The sequence below is a fragment of the Melospiza melodia genome, chromosome 13 (assembly GCF_035770615.1).
Source record: "Melospiza melodia melodia isolate bMelMel2 chromosome 13, bMelMel2.pri, whole genome shotgun sequence".
Classification (NCBI taxonomy): domain Eukaryota; kingdom Metazoa; phylum Chordata; class Aves; order Passeriformes; family Passerellidae; genus Melospiza; species Melospiza melodia.
This window is the reverse complement of record NC_086206.1, coordinates 21,993,440-22,017,826: the sequence shown is the minus strand read 5'-3', so window position 1 is coordinate 22,017,826 and position 24,387 is coordinate 21,993,440. Positions and strand designations below refer to the sequence as shown.

General features: G+C 67.6%; 6 protein-coding genes across 7 annotated transcripts; 2 read left to right on the top strand and 4 right to left on the bottom strand.

Annotated features, from left to right (window-relative positions):
• Positions 1-51: 51 nt before the first annotated feature.
• NIP7 (nucleolar pre-rRNA processing protein NIP7) lies at positions 52-1,451 on the bottom strand. Its single transcript, XM_063167587.1, has 5 exons — positions 1,342-1,451; positions 1,021-1,107; positions 806-944; positions 466-606; positions 52-388 (listed from the first exon to the last, which is right to left on the bottom strand). Exons 1-5 carry the CDS (start codon positions 1,395-1,397, stop codon positions 269-271), a joined length of 543 nt encoding a protein of 180 aa, XP_063023657.1. The 5' UTR covers positions 1,398-1,451; the 3' UTR covers positions 52-268.
• A 68-nt stretch (positions 1,452-1,519) lies between these two features.
• COG8 (component of oligomeric golgi complex 8) lies at positions 1,520-5,539 on the top strand. Of its 2 annotated transcripts, XM_063168238.1 has the most exons (6): positions 1,520-1,833; positions 2,013-2,220; positions 2,338-3,156; positions 3,833-4,001; positions 4,148-4,355; positions 5,335-5,539. In XM_063168238.1, the coding sequence occupies exons 1-6, from the start codon at positions 1,520-1,522 to the stop codon at positions 5,462-5,464; spliced, it is 1,848 nt and encodes a 615-aa protein (XP_063024308.1). In that variant the 3' UTR covers positions 5,465-5,539. The 2 variants fall into 2 exon arrangements, with proteins under 2 accessions (XP_063024308.1, XP_063024306.1); XM_063168236.1 differs by lacking the exon at positions 5,335-5,539 and having other exon boundaries at positions 4,148-4,476.
• A 471-nt stretch (positions 5,540-6,010) lies between these two features.
• On the bottom strand, positions 6,011-9,668 carry VPS4A (vacuolar protein sorting 4 homolog A). The gene is made up of 11 exons (XM_063168239.1): positions 9,588-9,668; positions 9,161-9,272; positions 8,940-9,087; positions 8,767-8,828; positions 8,406-8,525; positions 8,142-8,298; positions 7,355-7,503; positions 7,186-7,267; positions 6,892-7,111; positions 6,663-6,803; positions 6,011-6,388 (listed from the first exon to the last, which is right to left on the bottom strand). Exons 1-11 carry the CDS (start codon positions 9,606-9,608, stop codon positions 6,287-6,289), a joined length of 1,314 nt encoding a protein of 437 aa, XP_063024309.1. The 5' UTR covers positions 9,609-9,668; the 3' UTR covers positions 6,011-6,286.
• Positions 9,669-10,431: 763 nt separating this feature from the next.
• SNTB2 (syntrophin beta 2) lies at positions 10,432-17,294 on the bottom strand. The gene is given in 8 exon segments (XM_063168235.1): positions 10,432-11,397; positions 11,577-11,758; positions 11,836-12,032; positions 12,144-12,286; positions 12,794-13,004; positions 13,419-13,629; positions 16,777-17,261; positions 17,263-17,294. Coding segments are annotated over 8 exon segments (1,554 nt in total). The 3' UTR covers positions 10,432-11,304.
• A 530-nt stretch (positions 17,295-17,824) lies between these two features.
• Positions 17,825-23,006, bottom strand: UTP4 (UTP4 small subunit processome component). The gene is made up of 16 exons (XM_063168234.1): positions 22,809-23,006; positions 22,312-22,503; positions 22,162-22,246; positions 21,969-22,058; positions 21,429-21,637; positions 21,110-21,281; positions 20,939-21,030; positions 20,496-20,592; positions 20,267-20,331; positions 20,043-20,165; positions 19,781-19,940; positions 19,454-19,560; positions 18,974-19,069; positions 18,584-18,769; positions 18,385-18,495; positions 17,825-18,049 (listed from the first exon to the last, which is right to left on the bottom strand). Exons 1-16 carry the CDS (start codon positions 22,965-22,967, stop codon positions 17,933-17,935), a joined length of 2,061 nt encoding a protein of 686 aa, XP_063024304.1. The 5' UTR covers positions 22,968-23,006; the 3' UTR covers positions 17,825-17,932.
• A 597-nt stretch (positions 23,007-23,603) lies between these two features.
• CHTF8 (chromosome transmission fidelity factor 8) lies at positions 23,604-24,384 on the top strand. Its single transcript, XM_063168233.1, has 3 exons — positions 23,604-23,694; positions 23,772-23,889; positions 23,958-24,384. Exons 1-3 carry the CDS (start codon positions 23,672-23,674, stop codon positions 24,171-24,173), a joined length of 357 nt encoding a protein of 118 aa, XP_063024303.1. The 5' UTR covers positions 23,604-23,671; the 3' UTR covers positions 24,174-24,384.
• Positions 24,385-24,387: the final 3 nt, after the last annotated feature.

Sequence of the window (24,387 nt, the reverse complement as noted above, 5' to 3'; positions counted from 1 at the left end):
ACAGGAGGAGCAAGGACTGACTCCCCCCGAAACTCCACACCAGACAACAGGCACTGAAAAAAGGATCAGGCTTTATGTGACAGGGCTGGGGCCAGGGCCCGTCCTCCCGCACTGGAGGCAGCCCCCTGAGGGCTCTGTGCTGGCAGCTCCCCACACTTCCCTCCCACTCTGGGTGGGCTTCCCACACCCACGGTGCAGGACACAGTCCGTGCCAGCCCAGAACACTCACACACAGAGCACAAGGGTCCCTGGGGGTCCCCGAGGTCCCTCATGTCAGCGTGTCCTCGTTCCGCACGTACTCCCCAACGTCGGCTTGGTGGAACACCACGATGGCCAGGGGGTCAACCTTGCGGCACTCCTGCGTGGACTTGGCAGCCACCCCGAAGCCCTGGGGGTGAAGGGGATGTGAGGGAGGGTGCCCCATTCCCTATCCCCCCTCAGCTCCGGCGGGGCCCGGGCACTCACCAGCGGGACGTCGGCCATGGAGTACACCACCACACCCTGGTACTGCGCCGTGCTCTCCGTGATGCGGCCCAGCCCCGACTTCAGCACGTGGTTCCCATAGAGGAAGGACTGCTCGGAGCCCGGCTTCACCCACACCTTGTACTGCGGGAGAGGGGCAGGGCTGTGAGGGGCCGCAGGGTGGGCAGGGGCCGTGAGGGGCTGTGAGGGACCACTCAGGGCTGTAAGAGCCACTCAGGGCCACGGGGCTCTGAAGGGCTGTAGGGCTGTGAGGGGCTGTGAGGGGATGTGAGGGGCCATGGGGCTGTGAGGGGCCATGGGGCTGCGAGGGGCCGGGACCCACCTTGGCGTAGGGCGCGAGGTAGTCCAGGGCCGTGACGCTGAGCCGGAACTTCTGGGACTTGGTGAACTTCCCGAAGCAGGTGCCCGGGGCCACCAGGCTCTCCCGGGGCACGCTGGCCGCCAGCTTCAGCAGCTTCTCACTGCGGGAGCGGGGCAGTGCTGGGCTCGGCCGGGCCGCACCGGGACCGCCCCGCTCCTCGCCCTCCCAGCACTCACCTCAGGTAGTACACGCGGTCCCGGTGCAGGCGGAAGCAGTAGGTGCCATCGGGCCGGTCCACCAGCAGCTGGATGTTCTCCCCGATGCTGCAGGACAGACCCGTGAGCCCGGCCCGGCCCCTCGTGCCGCGGGACAGCCGGGACCCGGCGCTCCCGCTCCGCCGCCCGATCCTCGGTGCCACCACCCCCTTGGTCCCCCCGGTCTCCTCCTTCCCCAGGATCCAGCCGGCCCAGTCCTCCCGGTGCCCATGCTGTCCCCGTGCCCGATCCCCGCATCCCGCCGGCCCAGCCCTCCCGATCCCCTCGCTGCCGGCCCCTCACTATTTCCCGAGCTTCTCGAACACCGCCCGCGTCTCCGCCTCCGTGAGCGGCCGCATCTCCCGCGCCGCGCCGCACACGCGGGGCCGCCCGGGCCGGAAGTGACCGGACCGGAACCGGCGGTAGCGGAAGTGACGGATCCGGAACCGGCGGGCCCGGAGGTGACGCGGCGGCGGCGGCGATGGCGGCGGCGGCGGAGGAGGCGCGGCTGCTGGCCTGTCTGCGCGGCCCGGCGGCGCCCGGCGGCCCCGAGCTCGCCGCTTATGTGTCGGAGCTGGCGGCGCTGGGGCTGGCGGAGCTGGGCCGGGAGCCGGCGCGGTTGGCGGCGGAGCGGGAGCGGGTCGGGGCCGAGACGCGCCGCCTCGCCTTCGAGCACTACCGAGCCTTCATCCGCTCCGCCGAGTGCACCGGCCGCGCCGGCCGCGGCTTCGGCGGCATCGAGAGCCGCCTCGGCAGCCTGCTGGAGCGGCTGCCCGCGCTGCAGGAGGCCTGCCGGTACGGGACGGGCACCGGGCACGGGGAGCGGCGGGCAAGGGCCGGGACTGGGCTGGGGAGCGAAACGTGCGGAGCCCACTGAGGGTCGGGCCGACTGGGAGCGGCCGGTATGGATGGCAGGGTGCGGGGACCCACCCGCTGCAGGGAGGGCTCTCTGCTGATGCCACCCCGGCCCGCAGGACCTTCATGCGCGATGCCGAGGCCATCGCCTGCAGCCGGCGCATGAACAGCCTGACGCTGAACCGGCACACGGAGATCCTGGAGATCCTGGAGATCCCGCAGCTCATGGACACCTGTGTCCGGAACGGCTACTACGAGGAGGCGCTGGAGCTCACGGCCTACGTGCGCAGGCTGGAGAGGAAGCACAGCAGCATCCCCGTTATCCAGGTGAGCCTGGCACTATCTGTGCCCTGTGACTGAACCCGGTGTTGTCCCACCCTGCGATCCAGGTGACCCCCGTGCTGCCCCGTGCCTGTAGCTGCCTGAAGGCTCTGTGTTCCCCAGGGCATCGTGGACGAGGTGCGCCAGTCGGCGCAGCTGATGCTGAACCAGCTGATCCAGCAGCTGCGCACCAACATCGCGCTGCCCGCCTGCCTGCGCGTCATCGGCTTCCTGCGCCGCATGGACGTGCTCACCGAGGCCGAGCTGCGCGTCAAGTTCCTGCAGGCGCGGGACGCCTGGCTGCGCTCCATGCAGGCCTCCATCCCCGACCACGACCCCTACGTGCACATCACCAAGACCATCGAGGCGTGCCGCGTGCACCTGTTCGACATCGTCACCCAGTACCGCGCCATCTTCTCGGACGAGGAGCCGCTGGTGCCGGCCGAGGCGGCGGCGCCGGGCGAGGGGGCCATCTTCCACAGCTGGGTGCTGCAGAAGGTCTCCGAGTTCCTGCGCACGCTGCGGCGCGACCTGGAGCGCGGCGTGGGCGGCCGGCTGGACTCGCTGCTGGGGCAGTGCATGTACTTCGGGCTGTCCTTCAGCAGGGTGGGCGTGGATTTCCGCGGGCAGCTGGCCCCCCTCTTCCAGCGCGTGGCCGCCGACGCCTTCAGCAAGGCGGTGGAGGAGGCGGTGGAGAAATTCCGGGAGGAGATGAATTCCTACACGCTGATCTCGGCCCCGGCCGTGCTGGGCGGCGGGGCAGGAGTGCCGGTGCCCACAGCCCAGCCTGGAACGCTGCAGCCCCCCATGGTGCTGCTGGACTTCCCACCCCTTGCCTGCTTCCTCAACGGGCTCCTCGTGGCCTTCAATGACCTGCGGCTGTGCTGCCCCATCGCCCTGGCACAAGACGTCACCGCCTGCCTGGACAGTGCCCTTGGTGAGGTGAGTCTGGGGAGGGAGCTGGGACTTGTCCTGGAAGATCATGGGCTGGGTTTGTTCTGCATGGGCTGGGAAAGCTCTGAGATCATCCAGTCCAACCACTCCCCCTGCACTGCCAAGTCCACCCCTAACCCATGTCCTCAAGTGCCACATCCACGCAGCTGCTAAATCTCCCCAGGGATGGGGATTCTACCACTGCCCTGTGCCAGGGCTGGACAGCTCTTCCCCTGAAGAAATTTTCCTCATATCCAGCTTAAACTTCCTGTAGCACAACTTGAGGCTATTTCTTCTTGTGCAGTCCCTTGTTCTTTGGGAGCAGAGCCCAGCCCCACCCTGGCTGCCCCTTCTGTCAGGGGGTAGTGGAGAGTGAGAAGGTCCCTCTCAAGCCTCTTTTTCTCCATGGTAACCCCCCCCCCAGCTTCTCCTTGTGCTTCAGCTCCTTTTCCAGCTCCATTCCCTTCCCTGGATACACTCCAGCCCCACAACATGTATCTTAGTGTCCCAGAACTGACCCCAGGATTCCAGGTGTGGCATCACCAATGCCCAGCACAGGAAGATGGGCGCTTCTCTGGGCCTGTGGCCACGCTGCTGCTGGTACAAGCCAGGTGCCATCGGCCTTCTTACCCACCTGGGCACATGGCTGTCATCAGGTGACCCATCTGCCTCTCTCTCTCCCCAGGTGACCAAAACCATCCTGGCTTTCCACCGTGCTGAGGAGGCGGCTTTCAGCGGGCGGGAGCAGGAGCTCTTTACCCAGTTTTGCACAGCCTTCCTGGAGGACCTGCTGCCTTACCTGAACCGCTGCCTCCAGGTGCTTTTCCCTCCAGCACAGCTTGCACAGGCACTGGGTGAGATCTCAGGGTTTGGTTTTCCTTGCAGGGGAAGCTCACCCATGGCTTCCCCCTGGCACTGAGCGGACCCTGTCCTGCTCTTGCCCCCTCTGTGGGGTCTCGTTGCCCACAGAGCCCCTGACCCCTCTCTCCCCATCCCCAAGGTGTCCCCCCCACGCAGCTGCAGCGTTTCGGCCGCCTGGGCCGCATCGACGTGGCCGCTCTCAGGGAGCCGCTGGCTTTCCTCCTTCCACCGGCACCGAGCGAGGAGGAGCTGCCCACGGAGACTGTCCCGGACCCGGAGGGGGAGCACGCGGCCGTGCCCACTGTGCCTACCGAGCCCGGGGAGAGCCCCTCCGGGGAGGCTGCGCTGCCAGATGTCCCGGAGCCCACGGGGTAGCGGGGCTGCGCTGCCGGGTGTCCCGGTGCTCACGGGGTAGCGGGGCTGCCGTTGCCCGCCCGTGTCCCCGCGGGAGCGGCCCGGGGCCGCCAGGGGGCGCTGCGGGGCGCGGGTGCGCGCGCACGCGGTGCGCCATGGCGGCGGCGGCGGCGGCGGCGGCACGGGCCCTGCCGGGACGGGCCCTGCCGGGACGGGCCCTGCCGGGGCTCGCGCTGCTCCCGGCCCGCGCCTGCGGACACGCGGCGGGCTGGGACCGGCGGGAGCGCTCCTACTGGCGGGCGCTGCGGCGCCGGGTGCTGGGCCCGCCCGTGCCGCCGTTCGCCGCCCCGGTGCAGGTGGGAGCCCCGGTGCTGCGCGGCGCCGCCGCCGCCGTGACCCCGGAGCAGCTGGGCGGCCCCGAGCTGCGGCGGCTGGCGGCGGCGCTGGCGGCAGGGCTGCGGGGCCGGCCGTGCCTGGGGCTGAGCGCTCCGCAGCTCGGGGTGCCGCTCAGGGTGTTCGCCGCGGAGCTGCCGCCCGCACGCTGCGCCCGGTACCCGCCGGCGCTGCGCCAGGCGCACCGCATCGAGCCCTTCCCGCTCCGCGTCCTCGTCAACCCCGCCATCCGCGTCCTGGACACCCGCCTCGTCACCGGCCCCGAGGGCTGCGCCAGCGTCCACGGCTTCTCCGCCTACGTCCCGCGGCACTGGGCCGTCCATGTCACCGGTACGGACCGACCCGCCTTGTCCCGGCTGGGACCCCGCACCTGCCCCTCCCTCACACGGGTCCCTTAATTCTCTGATGGGTTCCCTGTTCTCTCACGGATCCCACCAGACGCAGGTCCCCCACTCTCACACAGTCACCCTGTTCTCTCACATCTCCCCCCACGCTCACACGGGTGCCCCCTTTTTCCCCTAATCACCCCCAACCCACCGCTACGGGCGCAGGCGTGGACGAGCTGGGGGTGCCGGTGAGCTGGGAGGCGTCGGGCTGGGCCGCCCGGATCATCCAGCACGAGATGGACCACCTGGATGGGATCCTCTTCATCGACCGCATGGACAGCCGCACCTTCACCAACGTGGGCTGGATGGAGCTGCTGGACTGAGCCTGGGCAAAAACCAGCGCGGCTCCGGGGGCTCCCACTGAGCTTTATTGCAGCCAATACAGACCTGTGGCCTCAGCCTGGCTCCGGCCCTTCCTGCCCCGGGTGGGCACGGGGAGGCAGCCGGGGTCCTGCCCACACTGCCCTGGGCACCGCGAATTCCTTGTGGGTCTAGGAACATCCTGCTGCCAAGGCTCTGCAGGGGAGGGGCAAACAGGGGATCCTTCCATCCTTCCCTCTGGGGTTTGTTTGGGGCTCATGGGCACAGCACAGAGGGCACCAGGATGGGGCAGGGAGGCTGAGGGGAGCCCAGGGGCTGCACAGCAGGACATGGGCTGTGGGCAGCTGGGTGCCATCAGCTGGTGGCTGCTCCATCCAAGTAGCTCCCTGGAGGCACAAATCCCTGTCTGGGAAGGCTGGAGTGCGAGGGACCCCCACCCCCTTGGGACAGAGAGAGGCTCAGGGTCATTGCATTTTGGGGAACAGGAGGTGGGGCTGGGCTGAGCCCCCTGGTGTGGGCAGAGCTTTGGGGAGTGGCCGGGCACTGGCTGAAGCACTCAGATTGTTTTTATTTTCATATAAACAAGACAGAACCCAAAGCAGCATTAAGTTAAAAAATAAAAAAGAGCAGGAAGAAGAGTGGAGCGCAGCCAGGAGGGCCCCGGCTGCCCAGGCCATGCTCAGACCCAGCCCCGTAGTGTGAGCCCCGGGCCGTGTCCCGCAGTGCAGTGGGGCAGGAGTGAGAGAACACCAGGCGGTTTGGCACCGGGGAGGGGGCGCAGCGGGGCCTGAGCTGCCCCAGCCCCACAGCCCCCGTGCCCCCCCTCAACCTTCCTGTCCAAAGTCCTCCGTGAATTTCTTCACTTTGAGGAGATCCTCGGCATTGACAGTGGGGCGGGTGGTGGCCAGCGAGCGCAGCATGTCTGACTGCAACACAGGTGGGTGGGACATGGCTCAGACCAGGCGAGGCCGTGGGACAGGGACCCCCATGGCAGTGAGGCACCTTTGCCCCATGGCAGCAGCGCTGACCACAGGTGGGAGCTGCCTGGCAGACCCAAGGCCCTTTCCTGTCACCCAGCCCTCCTCTGGGGGGGTAAACCGGGGGTTTGTGTCCACCCCAGGAGCCACAGCCCTGCCTGGCCCTTGGCTTGGAGGATGAGCAGGGAAGTGGCCAGGCCAAAGCCACAGAGGGGACACTTACCATGCAGACAACAGGCTCCATCAGCTTGTCACTGGGCACCTCCATCCAGGTCATCTCGTTGGCCCCAGGGTCCCCGGGCGAGCACGGCGTCAGGAGATCATCCACGATAGCACCGGGGGTGGTGCGGGAGGGACCACGGACCTGCACGGAGCCAGCGCCACGTGGCACGGAGCTGGGGTGGGGACAGCAGCCACAGTGCCCTCCCCTGCCCGGGACAACCCCCACTCACCTTCTTGAAGTGCGTGGCCGACTGCACCTTGCGCACGGGCTGCATCAGGGCGTCCCTGACGATGATGCTGATGTCGGCCCCCGAGTAGCCGTCGGTCTTGCGGGCCAGCTCCTGGATGTTGGCGTCCGTCAGGGAGTGCGGGGTGTTCCCCAGGTGCAGCCGGAACATCTGCGCCCGCGCCGCCTCCTCGGGCAGGGGGATGTAGATCCTCTTCTCGAACCTGGGGGCACGAGGGGTGAGCCCCAGCTACAGCCCTGCTGGGGGGCTGCCACAGGGGCCGCGTGTGGGGCTCACCTTCTCCTGATGGCCGAGTCCAGCACCCAGGGGATGTTGGTGGCACCCAGCACCAGGATCCCGTCGCTGCTGTTCCCCACACCTGCAGGCAGGCGGCTCAGAACAATCTCCAGGGATTCTGAGTCCCCAGAGAATCCTGCTCCCACCCATCCCCGGCACAGGCACCCACCCTGCATCTGCACCAGGAACTCGGTCTTGATGCGCCGCGCCGCCTCGCTCTCATTCTCGTTGCGGGAGCCGCACAGCGAGTCCACCTCATCGATGAAGATGATGGAGGGCTTGTGCTGCCTCGCCAGCTCAAACAGGTTCTTCACCAGCCTGGGAACAGAGCAGGGGATGGGGTCTCTGCTGAGAGACCCTCCTCAGCAGCACCAGGGCAGCCCCACGTTCCTCCCTTTCTGAGAACCCCATGCTGGCAGCAAGGGAAGTGCCACACCAGGGGCTGTGCAGCCCTTCAAGGGACTGTGCTCCCCCGTGGGACCCTGCTGGGGATTAAAGTAAATCTAATTACAGGGTATCAGAAATTAATAATGTAGAGTTAAGTTTAATTGTGACTTGCTCACAGCTTGGCAGGAGTGGGCTCTGCTCAAAGCTTGCTCCCCTTCCCTCAGATGGGAAACCTTCAGGTAAGAGCTGCAACTCTGGAGGGCCCCAAAGCTGCCCCAAGAAGGAGCATGAGAGCAGTTAATTAACACAAGGAGAAAGAATCCAGTAAAGTGTTAGAAGACTCCAGCTTAAAGCCACTGTTGGACTGAGAGGTCTGAAAAAATGAGGGGACACAGGTTGTGAGGAAGAGGCCCAGGGACTGCTTTGCTCAGACTCCCTCTCTGAAGGCAGCAGCTCCCAATTCTTTAACAGCCCTGTTACTGGGGTTCCCTGAGCTGGTGATCCCTTCTGTACCCTGGCTGTCGGAGCACCAGGAGCCAGGCTGTGCCATGTCCCTGCTGCCAACTTACTTCTCACTCTCCCCCAGCCATTTCGATGTCAAGTCAGAGGAGGACACAGAGAAGAAGGTGGAGTTGTTGGCCTCGGTGGCCACGGCCTTGGCCAGGTAGGACTTGCCGGTGCCAGGCGGCCCAAAGAGCAGGATCCCGCGCCAGGGCGTGCGCTTCCCTGCGGCACAGACCGGGCTCAGCCCCGTGCTGGGGTCACCCACAGAGGGGTCACCTCCTGCACGGCCCCTTCCCACCCCCACGGCCTCACCTGTGAACAGGCCTCACCTGTGAACAGGTGTGGGAACTTGATGGGCAGGATCACGGCCTCCTTCAGGGCTTCCTTGGCTCCCTCCAGCCCGGCCACGTCGCTCCACCGCACGTTGGGCTTCTCCATCATGATGGCACCTGTGAGGGTGTGACTCTGCTGCCATGGCCCCACCGAGATGGGCACAGTGAGAGCCAGAGTCCCACACCCCCAATCCTGCCTCCCCTGAGCACAGCAGGTGTTTGGGGTGAGCAGCCCACAGGAACACACTCCTGGGCCCCAATCCCACAGCCTGTTCCCCTCCCCACAGCCGCCCCAAACAGGGCTGTCAGTGAATCCCTCCTAACCCCAGAGCATCGAGCCCATCACAGCCCCTCTCACCCATCAGCTGCTCCTGCAACTTCTTCTTCTCAGGGTTCTCGCCCTCGCTGTCACTGTCACTCCTGGGGACAGGGGACAGGGTTCAGGAGCAGCACTGGCACTGGTGTGGCAAGGGGGGTCCTGCCAGCTCCGTGGCCAGACCGGGGATCCCTCGCCCCCCGTCCCGCACGCACCCCTTGTTGTCATTCTGTGCTTCCCTGACAGGCCTCTTGCCGTGCCGGTCCTTGCCCCGCAGGTACTCCTTCAGCTTCTCGGCGCGGTCCAGGTACTGCACGCACTTGGCTCGGATGCTCTCCTTGGCCTTGTCGCTGTGAGCCTCATCTGCGGGGAGCCGCGGGCGTTACCGGAGCCCCCCGAGCGCCGGAGCCCCCGCGCCCCCGCCGCCGTGCCTCACATTTGATGGCGTGCAGGAAGTACTCCACGGCGTGCTGGTACAGCCGCAGCGCCTCCTCGTAGTTCTTGGCCCTGTCCTCCTCGGTGGCTTTGGTGACCAGGTCGATGGCTTTCTGCGCGGGGGGAGCGCCGTGAGCACCGGGCCCGCCGGGGCCCTCCCCGCCGCCAGGGGCCGGGCCGGGCCCGCCCGCACCGCGGCTCTTCCGCCGCGCCCGCCTCCCTGCCCACCGCGCCGGCACCGGGGCTCGGCACGGCCGGGCGACCTCAGCGGGGCCCGGCACCGGGGCCGGGTGAGGCCTTTCCCCGGCCGGCACGGCGCCGGGCCCCGGTGAGGCCTGTCCGCCGGGCCGAGCGGAGCCCCGCGGGAAGGGGGCGCGGTGTCGGCGCGGCCGGAGCCCCAGCCCCGTCCCGGTGCCCGCGGTCGGTACCTGCAGGGTGGACGTTGTCATCGCATCGCCCGGTGCGGCCGCTCCGGCGGCCCCGGGACGGCGGCGGCGGCGGCGGCGGCGGCAGCGACTGCGGCTGCGCCCGGCAGCGCGCCCCCTGCTGGCGGCACCGCAACCTGCACCGAGGAGCGCCCGGTGCGCGCGGGGAGTCACGCCCACCGGGGGGCGTGGTTTGATGAGGACCCGCCCCAATCTATTTCTGTATTCGTGTGGGCGTGGTCTGACGTGGGCACGCCCACTGAGGCCCCGCCCCGGGGACTCGGAGTGCGCGGGAATTCCCTAAAAACACGTGAATGTGGGTGGGGGGTTGTGTGTGTTCGTTCATGAGTGTTTGCATGTGTTTGTGTGTGTTCGTGACTGTTCGTGTGGGTTTGTGTGTTTATGTGTGTGTTCGTGAGTGTCCACGTGTGTTTGTGCATGTCTTCTCGATGTGTTTACATGTTCTCATATGTCTGTGTTTGTGTGCATATTCATAAGCATTTATGTGGGTTTGTGTGCGCGTTCATGAGTGTTCACGCGTGTTTGTGCATGTGTTTGTGTGTCTGTGTGTGTGTTTACATGTTCACATGTGTCTGTGCGTGTGTGTGTGTGTGTGTGTATTTTCACGTCTGTGTGTGTTTACATCTTCACGTGTGTGTGCGTGCCCAGGTGCACACCCCTGTGTGCACGGTATTTGCACGATATTTGCACACACACTGCAGGTGTGTTCGGTACTTCAGAAATCCCCATAGAGACCCCGCCCCAGAGATCCCCCCACTCTTTCCAGAGACCCTCATTCCTCCCCCCATCCCCACACCAGACTCAAAATGAGACCCGGAGCCCCTGGAAAAGGCAATCTGATATAAATAGCGATTTACAAAGAATACAAAAATAGAAGGAGGGGGCAGCACCCGAGCCAGCAGCCAGAGCACCCCAGAGCTCCCCGAGGCAGAGACCCGTGCAGGAGTTTGCCCGGGGGCTGTGGGGGTCCCGGCGGGAGGGGGGAGCCCTGGAGGTCCCACCTGAGCCCCCCAGCCCGCAGGGTGTGGGAGCTGCCGCAAGGGGAGGGAAAGTACAAAAAGCGAAAAGTGCATCAATCTACATGTCCTGCCCAGGGAGGGACAGCCCCGCGGGGTCCCCGCGGCCCCGGCACAGACACGGCGTTTGTTCAGCCTTTGGGAGATCCGGGGGCACTGCCGGGGGGCACGGGGGGAGGCCAAGCCCCAGGGACCGGCACCGGGACCAGAGCACCCCCTCTGCCCCCCTGAGTGCCCCCTGTAAGACAAACGTGTCCCCCCACCCTGAGCAGGGCACGGGGACCCTGTCATGCAGCAATGGGGGGTCCCACAGCCCCAGCCCTGCCCCAAATGGGGACAATGTGACCTCTTTGGGGGAGGCCCCAAGGCAGGGGGACGCTGGTTCCCCTGGAGGTGAGCGGGGGGCACCAGGGGTCCCCCGGGCAGGGGGGGCCGGGCTGGCCCCGCTCCAAGGCACAGGCGGTGAGATCAGCGATGGCTTCAGCCCCGGGGGGATTAAAGCTGGTGTGAGTAACCCAAGCCCCCCGGGCAGCACTGCCTGGGGCAGGAGGGGCTCAGCCCCGCAGCCTCCCGCGCTCTCAGGGCAGCGATCCCAGTCCCAGCAAGGCACCGATGGGGCAGGAGAGGTTGGGGGGCCCTCCGTGACCCCCAGCTGGTGGTGACAGGGCGAGGGGCTGGGGCACCTATGCCAGCAGCCCCATGCGGGTGACTTTGGCCGACAGGAAGGTGTGCAGCACGAAGACGATGGGCTTGGGGCAGGAGTGCAGGTCCAGCGCCTGGGGGGAGATGGAGAGGGGTGTCAGCCCCCCACATCCCACCGGGGACTGCAGGGCTGGGGGCTCCAGTCAGCCAAACCCAGCGGGTGTGGGCAGCCGGGATGGGCAGGGATGGGGGAAAGCAGGAGGAAGCAGCGGGTGCCCCAGAGCAGGGGTCAGCCCTGCTGCCCCCTCCTCACCAGCTCGCCCTCAGGGCCCCCGAAATCCAGGTAGAGGGTCCTGATGCCGTCATCCGCAGACATCTTCAGGCGCTCGTAGGGGTAGCGGAAGAGCACGCGGGAACCCGGCTCGTCCCGGGAGATGGTGAAGCCGCCCTCGTAGTGGATGGAGAGCTGCACCTCCTGCCCGCCCAGCGTGCAGCCTGCGGGCACAGCCGCGGCCGTCAGCCCTGGGGGGGCCTGGGGACACTGGGGACAGCCGTGGGGGCCCGGCACTCACCCACGGTCACCTCCTTGATGAGCTCGGCGGCGGCGTGGCAGCCCTGCACCAGGACGCGCGTCCAGGCCGACAGGTCGCGGTGGGTCTCCACGCGGAACACGTGCATCTCCACGCCCTGGCGCGAGCCCGTCCGCGTGGCGAACGTCAGCTCCGAGCCCAGCGCGGGCGAGCGGCGCCCGGAGCCGGAGTGCACCAGCCTGGAGGGGAGGGCATGGCCGGGCTCAGAGACCGGCACCGCGTCACCCCACGGGCGCTCTGGCGCCGCATCCCTGCCCCGAGGCGCGGGCACGGCCCCCAGCCCGGCTCACCTGGTGGCCACCAGCGGGTAGCTGTGGCAGGGCGAGGCCCAGGCGTCCCTGGTCCAGGGCATGCCATCGTAGAGCAGCAGGTCCTTCTCCGTCACCGCCATGAGCACCGGCCGCCACTGCTGCCGCCCGCCGTCCAGCCGCGCCTGCCGGGCACCGGGCACCGTGAGGGGGAGCCACAGCCCTGGCACCCGGCCCTGAGCCCACGGGCAGATGGAGCCCAGGGCAGCGGCTCCTCATTGCCAGGGAGCATCCACAGCACCCACAGGGATGGGCACAGAGAGCAGTGAGAGCCAGAGTCCCGACCCACATCCCCAGTCCCACATCCTCTTTGTTTGCCATCCTGGCAACCACGGAAGGAGCAGCCCCCAGGGATCCTGCCTACTACACTGCCAGGCTGGATACAGCTCTCAGGCAGTGAATTCAGGGAATAGGGAGGGTGTGATGAGGGGTTCCATCTGGAAATTCCCAGTGGGAGAAGGGGCTGAGGGCACAGGAAATGCTGCCACCACCGGGGCACAGCTGGATGGGAGAGCAGCACAGCCAGAGCCCCAGCCGGGCTCTCTGGCTGCATCCACAGCCCCGGTGGCATCCTTGGCACATCCCTGGCACTGCTGTCTCTGGGAGCACCCCACACACCCCATCAGCGGTACCTGCTCGGCCAGCCAGGCGATGTGCTTCACCTCCCGGCCCCCGGCCGTGGGGCTGCCGGAGCCCAGCGTGGCGTTGAGCTCGGCCAGCACCTGGGGCAGCAGCGCGGTGATGTTGGCGTGCAGGGCGCTGAACCAGGCGTGCGCCGTGGCCGTGTCCCGGCAGCGCAGCACCAGCGTGTTCCGGCTGTCCGGGGAGTGCAGCTCGATCAGCCTGCGGGGACAGGGACAGAGTGGGACGAGGACAGGCCCAGGGTGGGACAGGGACAGGGCCAGGGTGGGACACCAGCACTGCCTGGGCCCTGCACTGCAAACTGGCTGCACTGGTGTGGGGCTTCTGCTGTGCATTTCCATCTGCCAGGGCTTTCAGCCCTCGTTTTAAGGCAGAGGGGCTGCCAGGGGGCTGGGAGGGAACTTGGCATAGCCCTGGCCCCGGCCAAACCCTCTGGAGTGCCCTTCCACAGCTCAGGGGGCGAAGCAGGGCTCATGGCCTCAGCGAGGGGCAGCCCCAGCTGTGCCCAGGGTGTCCATGGGGTGCAGGGTCCCTCACACTGGCACTGAGCAGACCCAGTCCTGTCCTGGGGGTCTCTGGGGAGCAGGGTTACCCCACGGCACCCAGTGCCCTCACCTGTTCTCCAGGTCGGGCATGCTGAGGTTCCGGGCAGCAAAGCACATCTTGAGGGGGATCACCTTGCGGTCACGGGGGCCCTGGTGCTGGGGGGACCCCGAGTCCTCGCTGCCACTCAGGCTGGGGGACTGCGGGGCCGCCCCCTCCCAGGGCAGGTCTGACACCAGCGACGGCTTCTTGATGTAGGGCGTCACCTCCCGCATGAACTTCACTGTGGGGAGGGGGCACAGTCAGGCCCGGGAGGGTCCTGCACCCCACACCACAGCCCTGTGCCCCGGGATCGGTCTGACAGGGCAGCGTGACCCTCCCACAGCAAGGCTTGGGGGTCCCACCCTGTCCGGGTCAGGGATGTCCCGAGTGAAGGACAGGGTGACAGCTCATCCATCCCGCTGCCGGCGCGGCTGTAGGAAGGGGAAGGCGCCACAGGACAATGGTGCTGGGCGGGAGGTCAGGCTGCAGCCCATCCTGGCCCATCCTGCCCAGCCAGGGCCGTGCCCGCCAAGTTTCCAGCCCTGCCGGCGATGCAGGGCCGGGGGAGCAGGGTGTGCAGCCAAGCCATCGCGGCTCCCCGCGCCTCTCCAGGCCGGGAAGGAAGGAAGGAGGCAGCAGCTCAGCCCCTGCTCCCCCCGGAGCGTCCCAGCCCAGCACCGCCCTGCTGACAGCAGCCCTGGGCCCCCGCCCGGCCCGGCTCTGCGCCGAGGGACAGGGATGGGGCAGCGTGAGGGAAAACCAAACCCAACAGCAAATGGGCTGCTCAGCACCGGGAAACCAGGGCTGAAAGGATCCCGGAGCCGGCACAGTGCCACAGCCAGGCCCTCTGCAAGGGGAGTGACACCGCTGGTGGGGCCCAGGCTGTGCTGCTGCCAACGCTTCACTGCGGGGCTGCGAGCAAGGGAGGGACGGCAGGGATGGAACCGGGCGGGAGACACCGGCCCCCGCCTTCCACCGGCCCTGCTGAGCCACGAGGCGCTTGCCCTTGCCGTGGGCAGCACAGGAGTTAATATTAGCTGCTGCCGGCGCGCTGATCCCGGGATTACCGCGTCCCACACCCCTAATCCCGCTCCGGCCGGGCGGGGAGCGCCGGGCAGCAGCGCAGCTCCCGCTGCGGGGCCGCTCGGCAGATGTTTGCCAGATGTGGGCAGCTGCCTCCAGCGCGGGGAGGGAGCTCAGCACGCGGGGCTGCGGCTCACAGCGACCCTGCGGGGCAGGCACCGAGCCGGGGCAGCCAGGAGGGTGAGGCCAGGCTGGAGCCTGAGCGCCGTGCCAGGGCGCTGCCAGAGCAGTGTGGGTGCCCCGTGGTGACCAGCGCCGTGCGTGCCCATGGTGGGGCAGCAGAACCGGCTCTGCTTTCAGCGGGATGCATCCAGGCGCAGGCAGGACACGGAGCACCTTGTGCCAGAGCTGGGGGCACCTGCAATCCCCCCTCCTGCTGCTGCCGAGGCTGTGACCAGCACAGAGCGGCCCTGGCAGGGCCAGCACCACCCCCGGCACCGGCGCTGCCGCCCCACCCACGCTCACCGCAGAGGAAGCCCAGCCGTGCCTGCACCCCTGGCCTGTCCCGCCGCAGGAAGGCGGCAGCTCCGGCTGCACACCGGGGCTCACCGGCCTCACCGGGGCTCACTGAGCTCCTGCAACCGGCAGGGAACACCGCCAGCTTTCCCAGGCTTGTGCTCCGGGTCTGCACTGCACCCACAGCTCCATGCGGGGCGGAAGGGCTCCCTTCCCCCAGGGCCTGTGGGTGCCCGGGGAGGTGCTTGGCGTGGGCCCCGAGGCCAGCCCAGCCTCAGCACGGGTGACACAAACCCCACGGAGATGCCGTGCAGGGCTGATGGTTTCCCTCCAGCACTGGCACGGAGCCCGGGAGGAGCTCTGGCACCTGCCAGGGTGGTCACAGCTCCAGGCTGTGAGGAGGGATGGGCTGGGTGGCACGGCCAGTGTCCCCCAGCAGCTCCTCCGTGGGCTCTGCTGAGAGCAGCTGGGCACGGGGTGGTCCCACCAGAGCCACGGAGCAGCTGTGCCCAGCACAGTGAGAGGGGAAAGGAAGGGAAAGGAAGGGAAAGGAAGGGAAAGGAAGGGAAAGGAAGGGAAAGGAAGGGAAAGGAAGGGAAAGGAAGGGAAAGGAAGGGAAAGGAAGGGAAAGGAAGGGAAAGGAAGAGGTGTCAGCCACAGCACCCACGCCCGTGGCGGAAGCGAGGGACAAACACAGCACGGGGCTGGAGCTCCTGTGGGACAGGATCAAACGGCTGGGCAGCAGGAGGAAGGACGGGCAGCAGGAGGAAGGACGGGCAGCAGGAGGAAGGACGTGCTGAGCCGAGTGCAGGGTCCCGTGGAGACCCTCACTGCGTCCAACACCAGCCCCCAAACACAGCACCAAGCCTGACCCTGCTGTGGCGCCCCAGCCGTGCCCAAGCACCTCGAGCCAGCTGTGCCCTCACCAGGGAGCCCAGCCATGACCCCTCAGCCACTGCAGCGTGCCAGGGGCGTGTGGCAAGGCGGCAGCACCGTCCCTGTACCCAACGGGCGCCGTGCCCATGGAGCAGCCTCACCCAGCGGGGGACAGATGGACGTGCCAGGACACCAGGACTGTGTGTGCGGCACCACAGCGCTGTGGCACAGCCCCCCCCGACCCACGGCACCGGTGGCCTCGCGGTGCCCCCTGGCACGAGCCCCGTGCCGCCCCACCGGGCTGGGCAGGTCCTGCCCGAGCTTGTCGGGCTGCCGGGAACAGGTCGGGCAGGAGCCGGTGGCTCTGCCGGGCCAGCCCCGAGCCGGCTGCGCTGGGCACAGGGCCCGGGGACACCGAGCCCGCGGGGGCTGAGCCGCAGGGACAGGGACAGGGACAGAGCCTGACCAACGGCCCGGGTCACAGCCCTCCCTCGGGACACCCAGCCAGCCGGGCATTGTCACCAAGGATAGGGGACAACCTGTTCGGGGGGACACCACAGACAGGGGACAACAAGTCCGTCCTGGGGGACCCCAGATCTGTCTCTGAGGGACCCAAATCTGTTCTGGAGGAACACAACCAGTGATCACAACCCTGTCCTTGTCCCCAGCTGTGAGGGGTCCCCATCCTGCCACAGAGGGAACAGCCCGAGCCGGGGGGACACCGCAGCGCCTGTCCCCGTACCTGGGGGCCCCCGTGGCTTTGGGGGGACACAGAAATGCGCCAGCACTAGGGCGGGGGAGTGGCGTCCCACACCCGGAAAAGGGACCCAAAGGCGGGCCGGGAGTCCGGGGACAGCGGCAGGGAGGTGTGGTGGGAGCCGGTAACGGCGGGGGAGCACCGGGACGAGGGACAGGAGAGCACCGGGGGCCCGTACCGGGGATTCGGGGGGAGAGGAAGGGGTTGAGGCGTTACCTTCAAGGATGACCTCCCTCCCGGCTCTCTTCAGCGCCTGCACAGCTTGATCGTGGGTGGCATCGCGGAGATCGACGCCGTTAACAGCGAGGATGGCGTCGCCTAACCGGAGCGCTCCGCTCCTTTCCGCCGCCAATCCCGGGAAGATCCGTGAGATCAGCACCGGCATCCGATTCTCCCGACCTCCCTTAATGCTGATCCCGAGCCCTCCCGCCTCCGCTTTCACCACCCGCACCCTCCTCACGCCACCGGGTGCCGCCGCCTCCGCGCTGCCGTTCACCACGCCGTTCACCACCGACGGATCGCCGGTGCCCGGTTCCGCCGTTAAGCTCAGCGTTTCCCCGGTCAGTTCCGCGGACACGCGGACCCAGCGCTCCCGCAGGAGCAGCTCCAGCAGCCCCGTTTTACAAGCCCGGGTCCACACGGCCATGCCGCCGCCGCCGCCGCCGCCGCCGGTCACCGGGGAAGGGGCGTGGCCTGGCGGAGGGCGCGGTTTGCGGCCCCGCCCCCGCCCGCATGGCGCGCTGCGGTAGGCTCGGGGGCGCGGGAGGACGGGGTGGGGCGGCCCCGCCCCCACGGCCGCAGCCACCAATCAGAGAGGTGGCGGCTAAGCCGCCGCCGCTGTGATTGGTCGCGCTGAAGGGCGGGGCCGAAGAAGCCACGCCCCCGCACGCCATGTCTGGCGCTGAGATTTGTTTGGCGCGCTGCGATTTATTTCACGAGCTGCGCTTTAAATCTGCCGTGTTCTCCGGGGATCCCCGATTTCCCTCCCTCCGTCCTCGGGGAATGACGCTTCCCTGCCCCACGCAACACCCCCACAACCCCGCCCTTAGGGAATGAGGCTGCCCAGCCCCAGGCAGCACCCACGGACCCACATGATCACTGGGGAGACAGAAGCCAACACTGAGATTAGACACTGCGAGGGAAAGGGGATGGAATTTGGGGTGCCACCTTGTCCCTGCCCCGGGATGCAGAACTGGAAGGATATGAAAATCATGATGACATGATGGTGGTGTGACAACAGGAATGAACCCTGAGCCTGGGCATGTACACAACAGTGAGGTTTTATTCCTAAAGCACCTTAAGAAAATTCTTACAGTGCCTCAGGAAGGCAGCACAGAGACAGTTCCCGAGGTTGGAGTGGCTTCTTCTGCTCTCAGGTGCCAAACTTCTTCTGTTGGACAGGCAGAGGCAGCTGGGTTTTGAAGTCCATGATGGGTCGCTCCACCACAACCAGGCAGTTCTTGTCCAGCAGATCCATGAAGAGCAGTGGCTGCAAGGCAGGAGATGGGAATCATGGAATCAGGGAATGGTTTGGGGTGGAAGGGATCTTAAAGGATCTCGTTCCACCCCCTGCCACAGCACGGACACCTTCCACTGGCCCAGGTTGCTCCAAGTCCTGCCCAACCTGGTCTAGGGGCAGCCACAGCTGCTCTGGGCACCTGTGCCCAGGCCTGCCCACCCCCACAGGGAACAATTCCATCCCACTATCCCATCTAACCCTCTGGCAGTGGGAAGCCATTCCCTGTGTGCTGTCCATACCTTGTTCCCAGTCCCTCTCCAGAACCGAGCACCTCCCTGACCCCGCTCCCCAGCACCATCACCCACCTGGAACTTCTTGCAGATCTTGAAGGCGTGGAGCTGCCTCTTCCTGGCGGTCTCTGGGAGTTGTTTGAGGGTGCTCTGGTTCATCAGGAGGGCACTGTCGTCGGGCAGGGGCTGCGGGAGGGCAGTGGGCACAGTGTGGGTCAGGCTCTGCAGGAGCCCCCCGGGCACCCCCAGCCCTCCCACCCTCCCGCCCGCTCACCAGGGACTTGTCGAGCACGCAGAGCAGGTAGGTGTCGTGGAGCAGGATGTGAGAGGGGTTCTTGGGGTTGAAGGTGATGTGGGTGATGGGCGAGTCCCGCTCCAGCCAGGCGCGGTGCAGCCCCCGGCTCTGCACGGCGCGGCTCCAGCTCGTGTACTGCTTCTCGGGGATGCTGAACTCAAACAGCTGCAGGGAGCACAGTGGGGACACGCTCAGGGCTGTCTGCTCCTGCCAGCAGCTCCAGGCAGCACAGCAGGGACACGCTCAGGGCTGTCTGCTCCTGCCAGCAGCTCCAGGCAGGGCCCCGAACTGACCTGGCAGCCCTGATGGCACAGAGACGGGCACAGGGAAGGGAGCAGGGCACGAGAGCTCGGCTAGCAGAGCTCCTACCTGCTGGTCTGAGTAGGCAATGACGAGGTTGTTGGTGCTGGGATGGATGGCGAGGGCAGATACGGCGCAGTCATAGTTGGGCACCACGCAGTGATGCTGCAGGAGGGGACAGTGCACTGATGGGATCCATCAGGGCCAATGCTGACAGCTCTCCCACACACCCATCCCAAACCAGAACCTCCAGGACTGCCTCTGACCCCTTTCCCACACAGCCACCCCTGACCAGAACCTCCAGGACTGCCTCTGACCCCCTTTCCCACAGACTCACCCCTGACCAGAACCTCCAGGACTGCCTCTGACCCCCTTTCCCACAGACTCACCCCTGACCAGAACCTCCAGGACTGCCTCTGACCCCCTTTCCCACACCACAGCCACTGCAGCCCTGCTCCAGGGATGCAGTGATGGCTCCCAGGGGGGCAGTGCATGCTGAGTCCCCCATCCCGTGTCCCCTGAGGCTGGGGGGGTCACTCCCAGGCCCACCTTGAAGCATTTCAGGTTGTAGATGTGGATGGCCCAGTCTCCGCTGACGGCTGCCAGCCAGTGCCCGTCGGCGCTCGGTGCCAGCAGGTAAACGGCCTCGGAGCAGCCTGCAGAGAGCTCGGGCTCAGAGGGGTGCTGGGAGCCCCAAACCCCAGAGACACCCAGCCCCACGTCCCCCTGACTGCCCAGTGCCACGCACGAGGGCACAAACACCCCCGGGATGGACTCCCACACCCCTGAGGGCAGGAAAGGGGGACACCCCTGTGCACCCACAGGGGAGGGGGATGCAGGGTCAGAACCCCCAGCCCAGCTCTCCCCAGCCCACACCTGAGGGCGGCCGCAGGGTGTGCAGGTGTTTGCAGCCCCCTGGCTCCAGCAGCTGGAAGACATGCACAGACCCTCGGGCGGAGGCCACGAAGAGGCTCTGGGAGTCGGCGGAGAACTGGAGCTGGTAGGCTGGGGGCAGCAGCTTGGGCACCTTGGGGACCTGGCAGCGGGGAGAACGCAGCTCTGGCAGCCAGCCCACTGCCACCCACGTGCCCATGAGTGACAGTGGCCAGGCCAGCCCCCCAGCCCCGCAGCCCCTGACCTTCCTGAGGCTGACGCCGTCCCCGTCGCAGCGCACGCGGTACAGCTGGAAGCGCGAGGCCGTGGAGTAGCCCAGCCAGGTGCCGCAGGGTGAGACGCAGCTGCAGTAGATGTGCTCCGGGCCCTGGGGACACCCAGAGGGGCTCAGGGGGGCCCGAGGAACCCCCAGAGCCCAGCACACACCCCCCAGCTGCCCCGGGGGCACCCCAGCCCGCTCAGCCCTACCTTGCTCTTGAGCTGCACCAGGTGCTCGGGCATCCGGCACAGGGGAAGGACCTCGCCGTCCTTTCCTGGGAATGGAACCACACAGACCACCAGTGAGAGTGGGGAAACCACACGGGGCTCTCTGAGCAGCTGGGGATTCTCAGGGAGTGCCCAGACCCTTCCCAAAGTCCTGCTTGCAGCCCGGGCTCTGCCAGGGAGCTAACCCCAAAGAGCTGCACCTGTGACTCACCGGTCTCCTCAGTGGAGCCAAGTCTCCAGAGCTCCAGGTACTGGGAGAACTGGAAGAGGAGCAGCCGGGCTTTCCTGGCGCAGGAGACGAGGCGGCGCTGCGTGGAAAAACAGGCAGGATGTCAGGGACACAGAGCCTGGCACAACGGGCTGGGGCACAGCCGGAATGCCCTGGGGTGCTGGTGACTCCGAGCGGGGGAGAGCAGGGAAATCAGGTCCGTGGGATGGGAGCCTGGAGATGGAGACCCAGCAGGACCAGCAAGACCAGCCCGACAACTTGCACTGCTCCTTGGCAGAGCCTCCAGATGTACCAGGAAAGGAGACACAACAGGGCAGAGAAGGGAGCCAGGCACAGGGAAGGAACCCTGGCAGGGCACCGAGGGCACCTAGAGGGGCAGGGAGATCCAGCCCTGCCAGCCCCAGCAGCTCCAAGACACCACTCACGTGGGGGAAGGTGAATTTTCGGAGCACTGCGTCGTAGTTTTTCTTCTGCACCTTCTCCATCAGCGGGCGGATCACCAGCTGGGCGTCCAGGCCTGGAAGGCAAGCACAGATCAGCCAGCAGGTACCGGGAGGGCAGAGCCTGCCCAGCCCCGGTGCCCCCGGCGGTCCTACCCCCGGAGATGAGGGCGGTGGGGCTGTGTGCCACGGCCCGCACGTCGTGGCTGTGGAACTGGAAGGGCTTGGTCCGCACCCAGCGCTTCTCCAGCCCGCCCAGCCTCACGGGCAGCAGCTGCAGGTGGTAGGTGGCCCCGGTGGAGGTGCCCACGACCATGCTGTCCTCCTTCTGCAGAGGGAAACGGGGCTGTGGGAGCAGGCTGGGAACAGCAGGAGGGCACTGCCAGGAGGCAGAGTGCAGCAGCTCCTGCTCCCTGTCACCTGAGGGTGTCACCCACCCGTGACGCGGCCAGGGGGACCTGGGGGTGTCACCCACCTGTGACACGGCCAGCGAGAGCACAGCCGAGGTGCTGACGGTGTGGGACTCTGCCAGCGTGCCCTGCTCCCAGTCCCAGAACTGCACCCTCCCAAAGGAGTCGGCGCTGACCACGGTGCCGCTGGACAGGAGGGCGATGGCCCACACCACGCACTCGCGCTTGGCCTTCTCCACGTGGTGGTTCACCATGATCCTCTGAACCGTCTGGCCTGCAGCGGGGGAAGGCTGGGGTGGCTGCGGGATCCCCTGGGGCATGGCGGGGCCGGTGGTCCCAGGGGATGGGATGGGATGGGATGGGGTGGGATGGAATGGGATGGGATGGGGTGGGACGGGGTGGGATGGAATGGGATGGGATGGGATGGGATGGGATGGGATGGGGTGGGATGGGATGGGATGGGATGGGATGGGATGGGGTGGGGTGGGGTGGGGTGGGATGGGATGGGATGGGATGGGATGGGATGGGATGGGATGGGATGGGATGGGATGGGATGGGACGGGGTGGGATGGAATGGGATGGGGCTGCTGTGGGACAGGAGGTACCTGAAGCGACGTCGATCACACGGAAGAAGTCAATGGAGCCAGCCACAATGTGAGTGTCCGAGGGGTGCCAGGACAGGCACAGGACACGGCCTGGGGAGGGAGGGGAGCTCCGTGTGAAAGCCTGTGGGTCACAGCCCCACGGTCACCGGGACACCGGGAGGGACAGAGGGACAGTGCTGCAGCCAGGACTCACCTTTCCGCCTGTCCAGGTTTCGCTCGAACTGGATCCCGCCAGGAACCACTTGGAAGATCTTGACAGAGCCGTCCTCGCAGCCGATCTGCGGGGACCGGGATCAGCGCGGGCTCAGCAGGACCCCCTCCCCGCGGCCCCGGCGGGACTCACCGCCAGCTGGGTGCCGCTGCTGTTGGCCACCATGCTCCAGATGGGTCCCCCGCCGCCATCCAGGCCGCGGGCCGCGCTCAGCCCGGACAGGTCGTACTCGGTGATGTCCCCGCCGAGGCCGGCCCCGAAGAGCCGGTCCCCGGCCGCCCAGCACAGCGACTCCACCGACCGCGCCTCGTGCCCGGGGATCACCTGCGCAGGGACCGGGTCACGCCGCGGCACCGGGACCACCCGGTACGGATCGGCAGAGCCAGATAACGCCCGGTACAGCCCCGGCGGGGCTCGACACAGCCCCGGTACAGCCCCGGTGCGGATCTCTAAAGCCTGGTCCCGGCTGGACACGGCCCGGCTGGGCTCGGTACAGGCCCAGCACAGGCTCGGTGCCGATCGGAAGGACCAAGCAAGCCCCGTACGGGCTCGGTACGTGCCCGGTACAAGCTCGATAAAGCCCGGTGCGGCTCAGTACATCCCGGTACGGCCCGTACCGGCGGCCTCACCTTCTCCTGGAAGTAGTTGGCGGCGAAGTTGTACACCTCGACGGCGCCGTCGGTGCGGGCCAGGGCCAGGCGGGAGCCGCGGGGGTGGCAGGCGAGGCAGCGCACGCCCGCCGGCACCAGCCCGAAGAAGCGCACCCGGTGCACCTCGAACTCGCCCATGGCGCTCCGCCGGCCCCGGCTCCGCTCGGCTCCGCTCCCGCTCCGCCCCACGTGCGCGCGGCGCGCCGGAACCGGAGCTGCCCCGGGGCCGCGCCGAACCGGAAGCGGAAGCGGCGGCGGCGCGGCGGGAGATTCGTGCGGGGCCGGCGGCGGGTGCGGGAGCGGGGCCGGGCGGCGGGGCCGGGGCGCGGCGCGGGGCGAGCGCACGGTGCGGGCGGGAGGGACCCGGCCCCGAGAGACCCGGCCGGGCCGCCCCGGGCCGTGCCCGCCGCACCGGCGCCGCTGGAGGGCACCAGCGCCCCGCGGGACCGGGCGGCGGCAAGGGGGGGCACAGGGCCCACGGGAGGGATCCGGGCCCAAGGGTCTGGGGGAGGCTGCAGGGCCCGCAGGGGGGTCTGGGCCTGGGGGGCGGTTTCTGGGGGTCTCGGGGACGGGAAGGGCCTGGGCGGCTCTGGGCATGGCGAGTGCGGGTGCTGGGGCTGGATCTGGGGATCTCAGGGGACCTTGGGGGGCTGGAGGGCCTGGGGACATTCTGTAGGGGCCGGGGGGGTGGATCTCAGGATCTGTGGGGCCAGAACGGGGTCTGTGCATGGGGGATCTGTGGGGCCCGGGGGTGCAAGTTCATCCCCCCAGAGGGGAAGGTCCAGGGGCTCCTGCTCCCCTCCCCGCTGCCCTGCCCTGACCGTGTCTCTGCAGGGCCCAGCATGGTGCAGATCGTCATCTCCAGGTGAGCCCCAAGAGTCCCCATGCCCCCTGGTCCCTGTGCCCGCTGGTGCCCAGGTAACTCTCCCCATGTCTCCCCAGCGGTGGCACCGGGGCCCTGGCACAGTGGGTGCTGCTGGAGCTGCAGGGCGAGGTGGAGCCCCGGCAGAGCGGGGACCTGGCCGGGAGCCTGCTGGGAGACCTGCACTACACCTGTGAGGTGAGGCCAGACACCACTGGGACCTGCCGGGGACAGCCCAGCCCAGCCTCACCCTCCGCTCTCCCCAGGGCGTCCCTGTGCTCATCGTGGGGCACCACATCCTCTACGGGAAGGTGGTGCAGCTGGAGAAGCCGTTTGCTGTGCTGGTGAAGCAGGGAGGAGCCTCCCAGCCCAGCCCCGGGGAGCCCCAGGGCCACTACACCGTTACTGCCCTCATCAAAACCAAACTGCTCTTCAAAACCCGCCCCAAGCCCATCATCACCCACGTGCCCAAGAAGGTCTGAGGGGAAGGATGTGGGCTACGAACTCTGATCTGCTGATGGAAAAAGCAGCAGGCACTTGGGGAGATCCAGGAGCTCACCCCTCTCCTGCACAGGGACACTGGCACTGCTGGGTCCTGTGTCTGGGTCACTTGTCCCCCCCAAAATGACTCTTTTCAGAGAGCAACCAAGCTCTTGGCCACAGACCCCGTGGATCAGCCCGGGGCCATGGCTCGTG

Excerpts from the sequence above, each read along its gene's own strand:
- VPS4A (XM_063168239.1), bottom strand. The coding sequence starts at position 9,608 with ATGACAACGTCCACCCTGCAG. Across the intron at positions 9,273-9,587 it reads TGACAACGTCCACCCTGCAG|AAAGCCATCGACCTGGTCAC; the intron begins GTACCGACCGCG and ends CCCCCCGCGCAG. Across the intron at positions 7,504-8,141 it reads TGGCTGGGGGAGAGTGAGAA|GCTGGTGAAGAACCTGTTTG; the intron begins GTAAGTTGGCAG and ends CTCTGTTCCCAG.
- NIP7 (XM_063167587.1), bottom strand. The coding sequence starts at position 1,397 with ATGCGGCCGCTCACGGAGGCGGAGACGCGGGCGGTGTTCGAGAAGCTC. Across the intron at positions 945-1,020 it reads GACCGCGTGTACTACCTGAG|TGAGAAGCTGCTGAAGCTGG; the intron begins GTGAGTGCTGGG and ends CCGCTCCCGCAG. Across the intron at positions 607-805 it reads ACCTCGCGCCCTACGCCAAG|TACAAGGTGTGGGTGAAGCC; the intron begins GTGGGTCCCGGC and ends CCTCTCCCGCAG.
- CHTF8 (XM_063168233.1), top strand. The coding sequence starts at position 23,672 with ATGGTGCAGATCGTCATCTCCAG. Across the intron at positions 23,695-23,771 it reads GTGCAGATCGTCATCTCCAG|CGGTGGCACCGGGGCCCTGG; the intron begins GTGAGCCCCAAG and ends ATGTCTCCCCAG. Across the intron at positions 23,890-23,957 it reads ACCTGCACTACACCTGTGAG|GGCGTCCCTGTGCTCATCGT; the intron begins GTGAGGCCAGAC and ends CGCTCTCCCCAG.
- UTP4 (XM_063168234.1), bottom strand. The coding sequence starts at position 22,967 with ATGGGCGAGTTCGAGGTGCACCGGGTGCGCTTCTTCGGGCTGGTGCCG. Across the intron at positions 20,166-20,266 it reads TGGTGCAGCTCAAGAGCAAG|GGCCCGGAGCACATCTACTG; the intron begins GTAGGGCTGAGC and ends GGGTGTCCCCAG. Across the intron at positions 18,496-18,583 it reads GCGTGCTCGACAAGTCCCTG|CCCCTGCCCGACGACAGTGC; the intron begins GTGAGCGGGCGG and ends GCCCTCCCGCAG.
- COG8 (XM_063168238.1), top strand. The coding sequence starts at position 1,520 with ATGGCGGCGGCGGCGGAGGAGGCGCGGCTGCTGGCCTGTCTGCGCGGC. Across the intron at positions 1,834-2,012 it reads GCGCTGCAGGAGGCCTGCCG|GACCTTCATGCGCGATGCCG; the intron begins GTACGGGACGGG and ends CCCGGCCCGCAG. Across the intron at positions 3,157-3,832 it reads TGGACAGTGCCCTTGGTGAG|GTGACCAAAACCATCCTGGC; the intron begins GTGAGTCTGGGG and ends CTCTCTCCCCAG.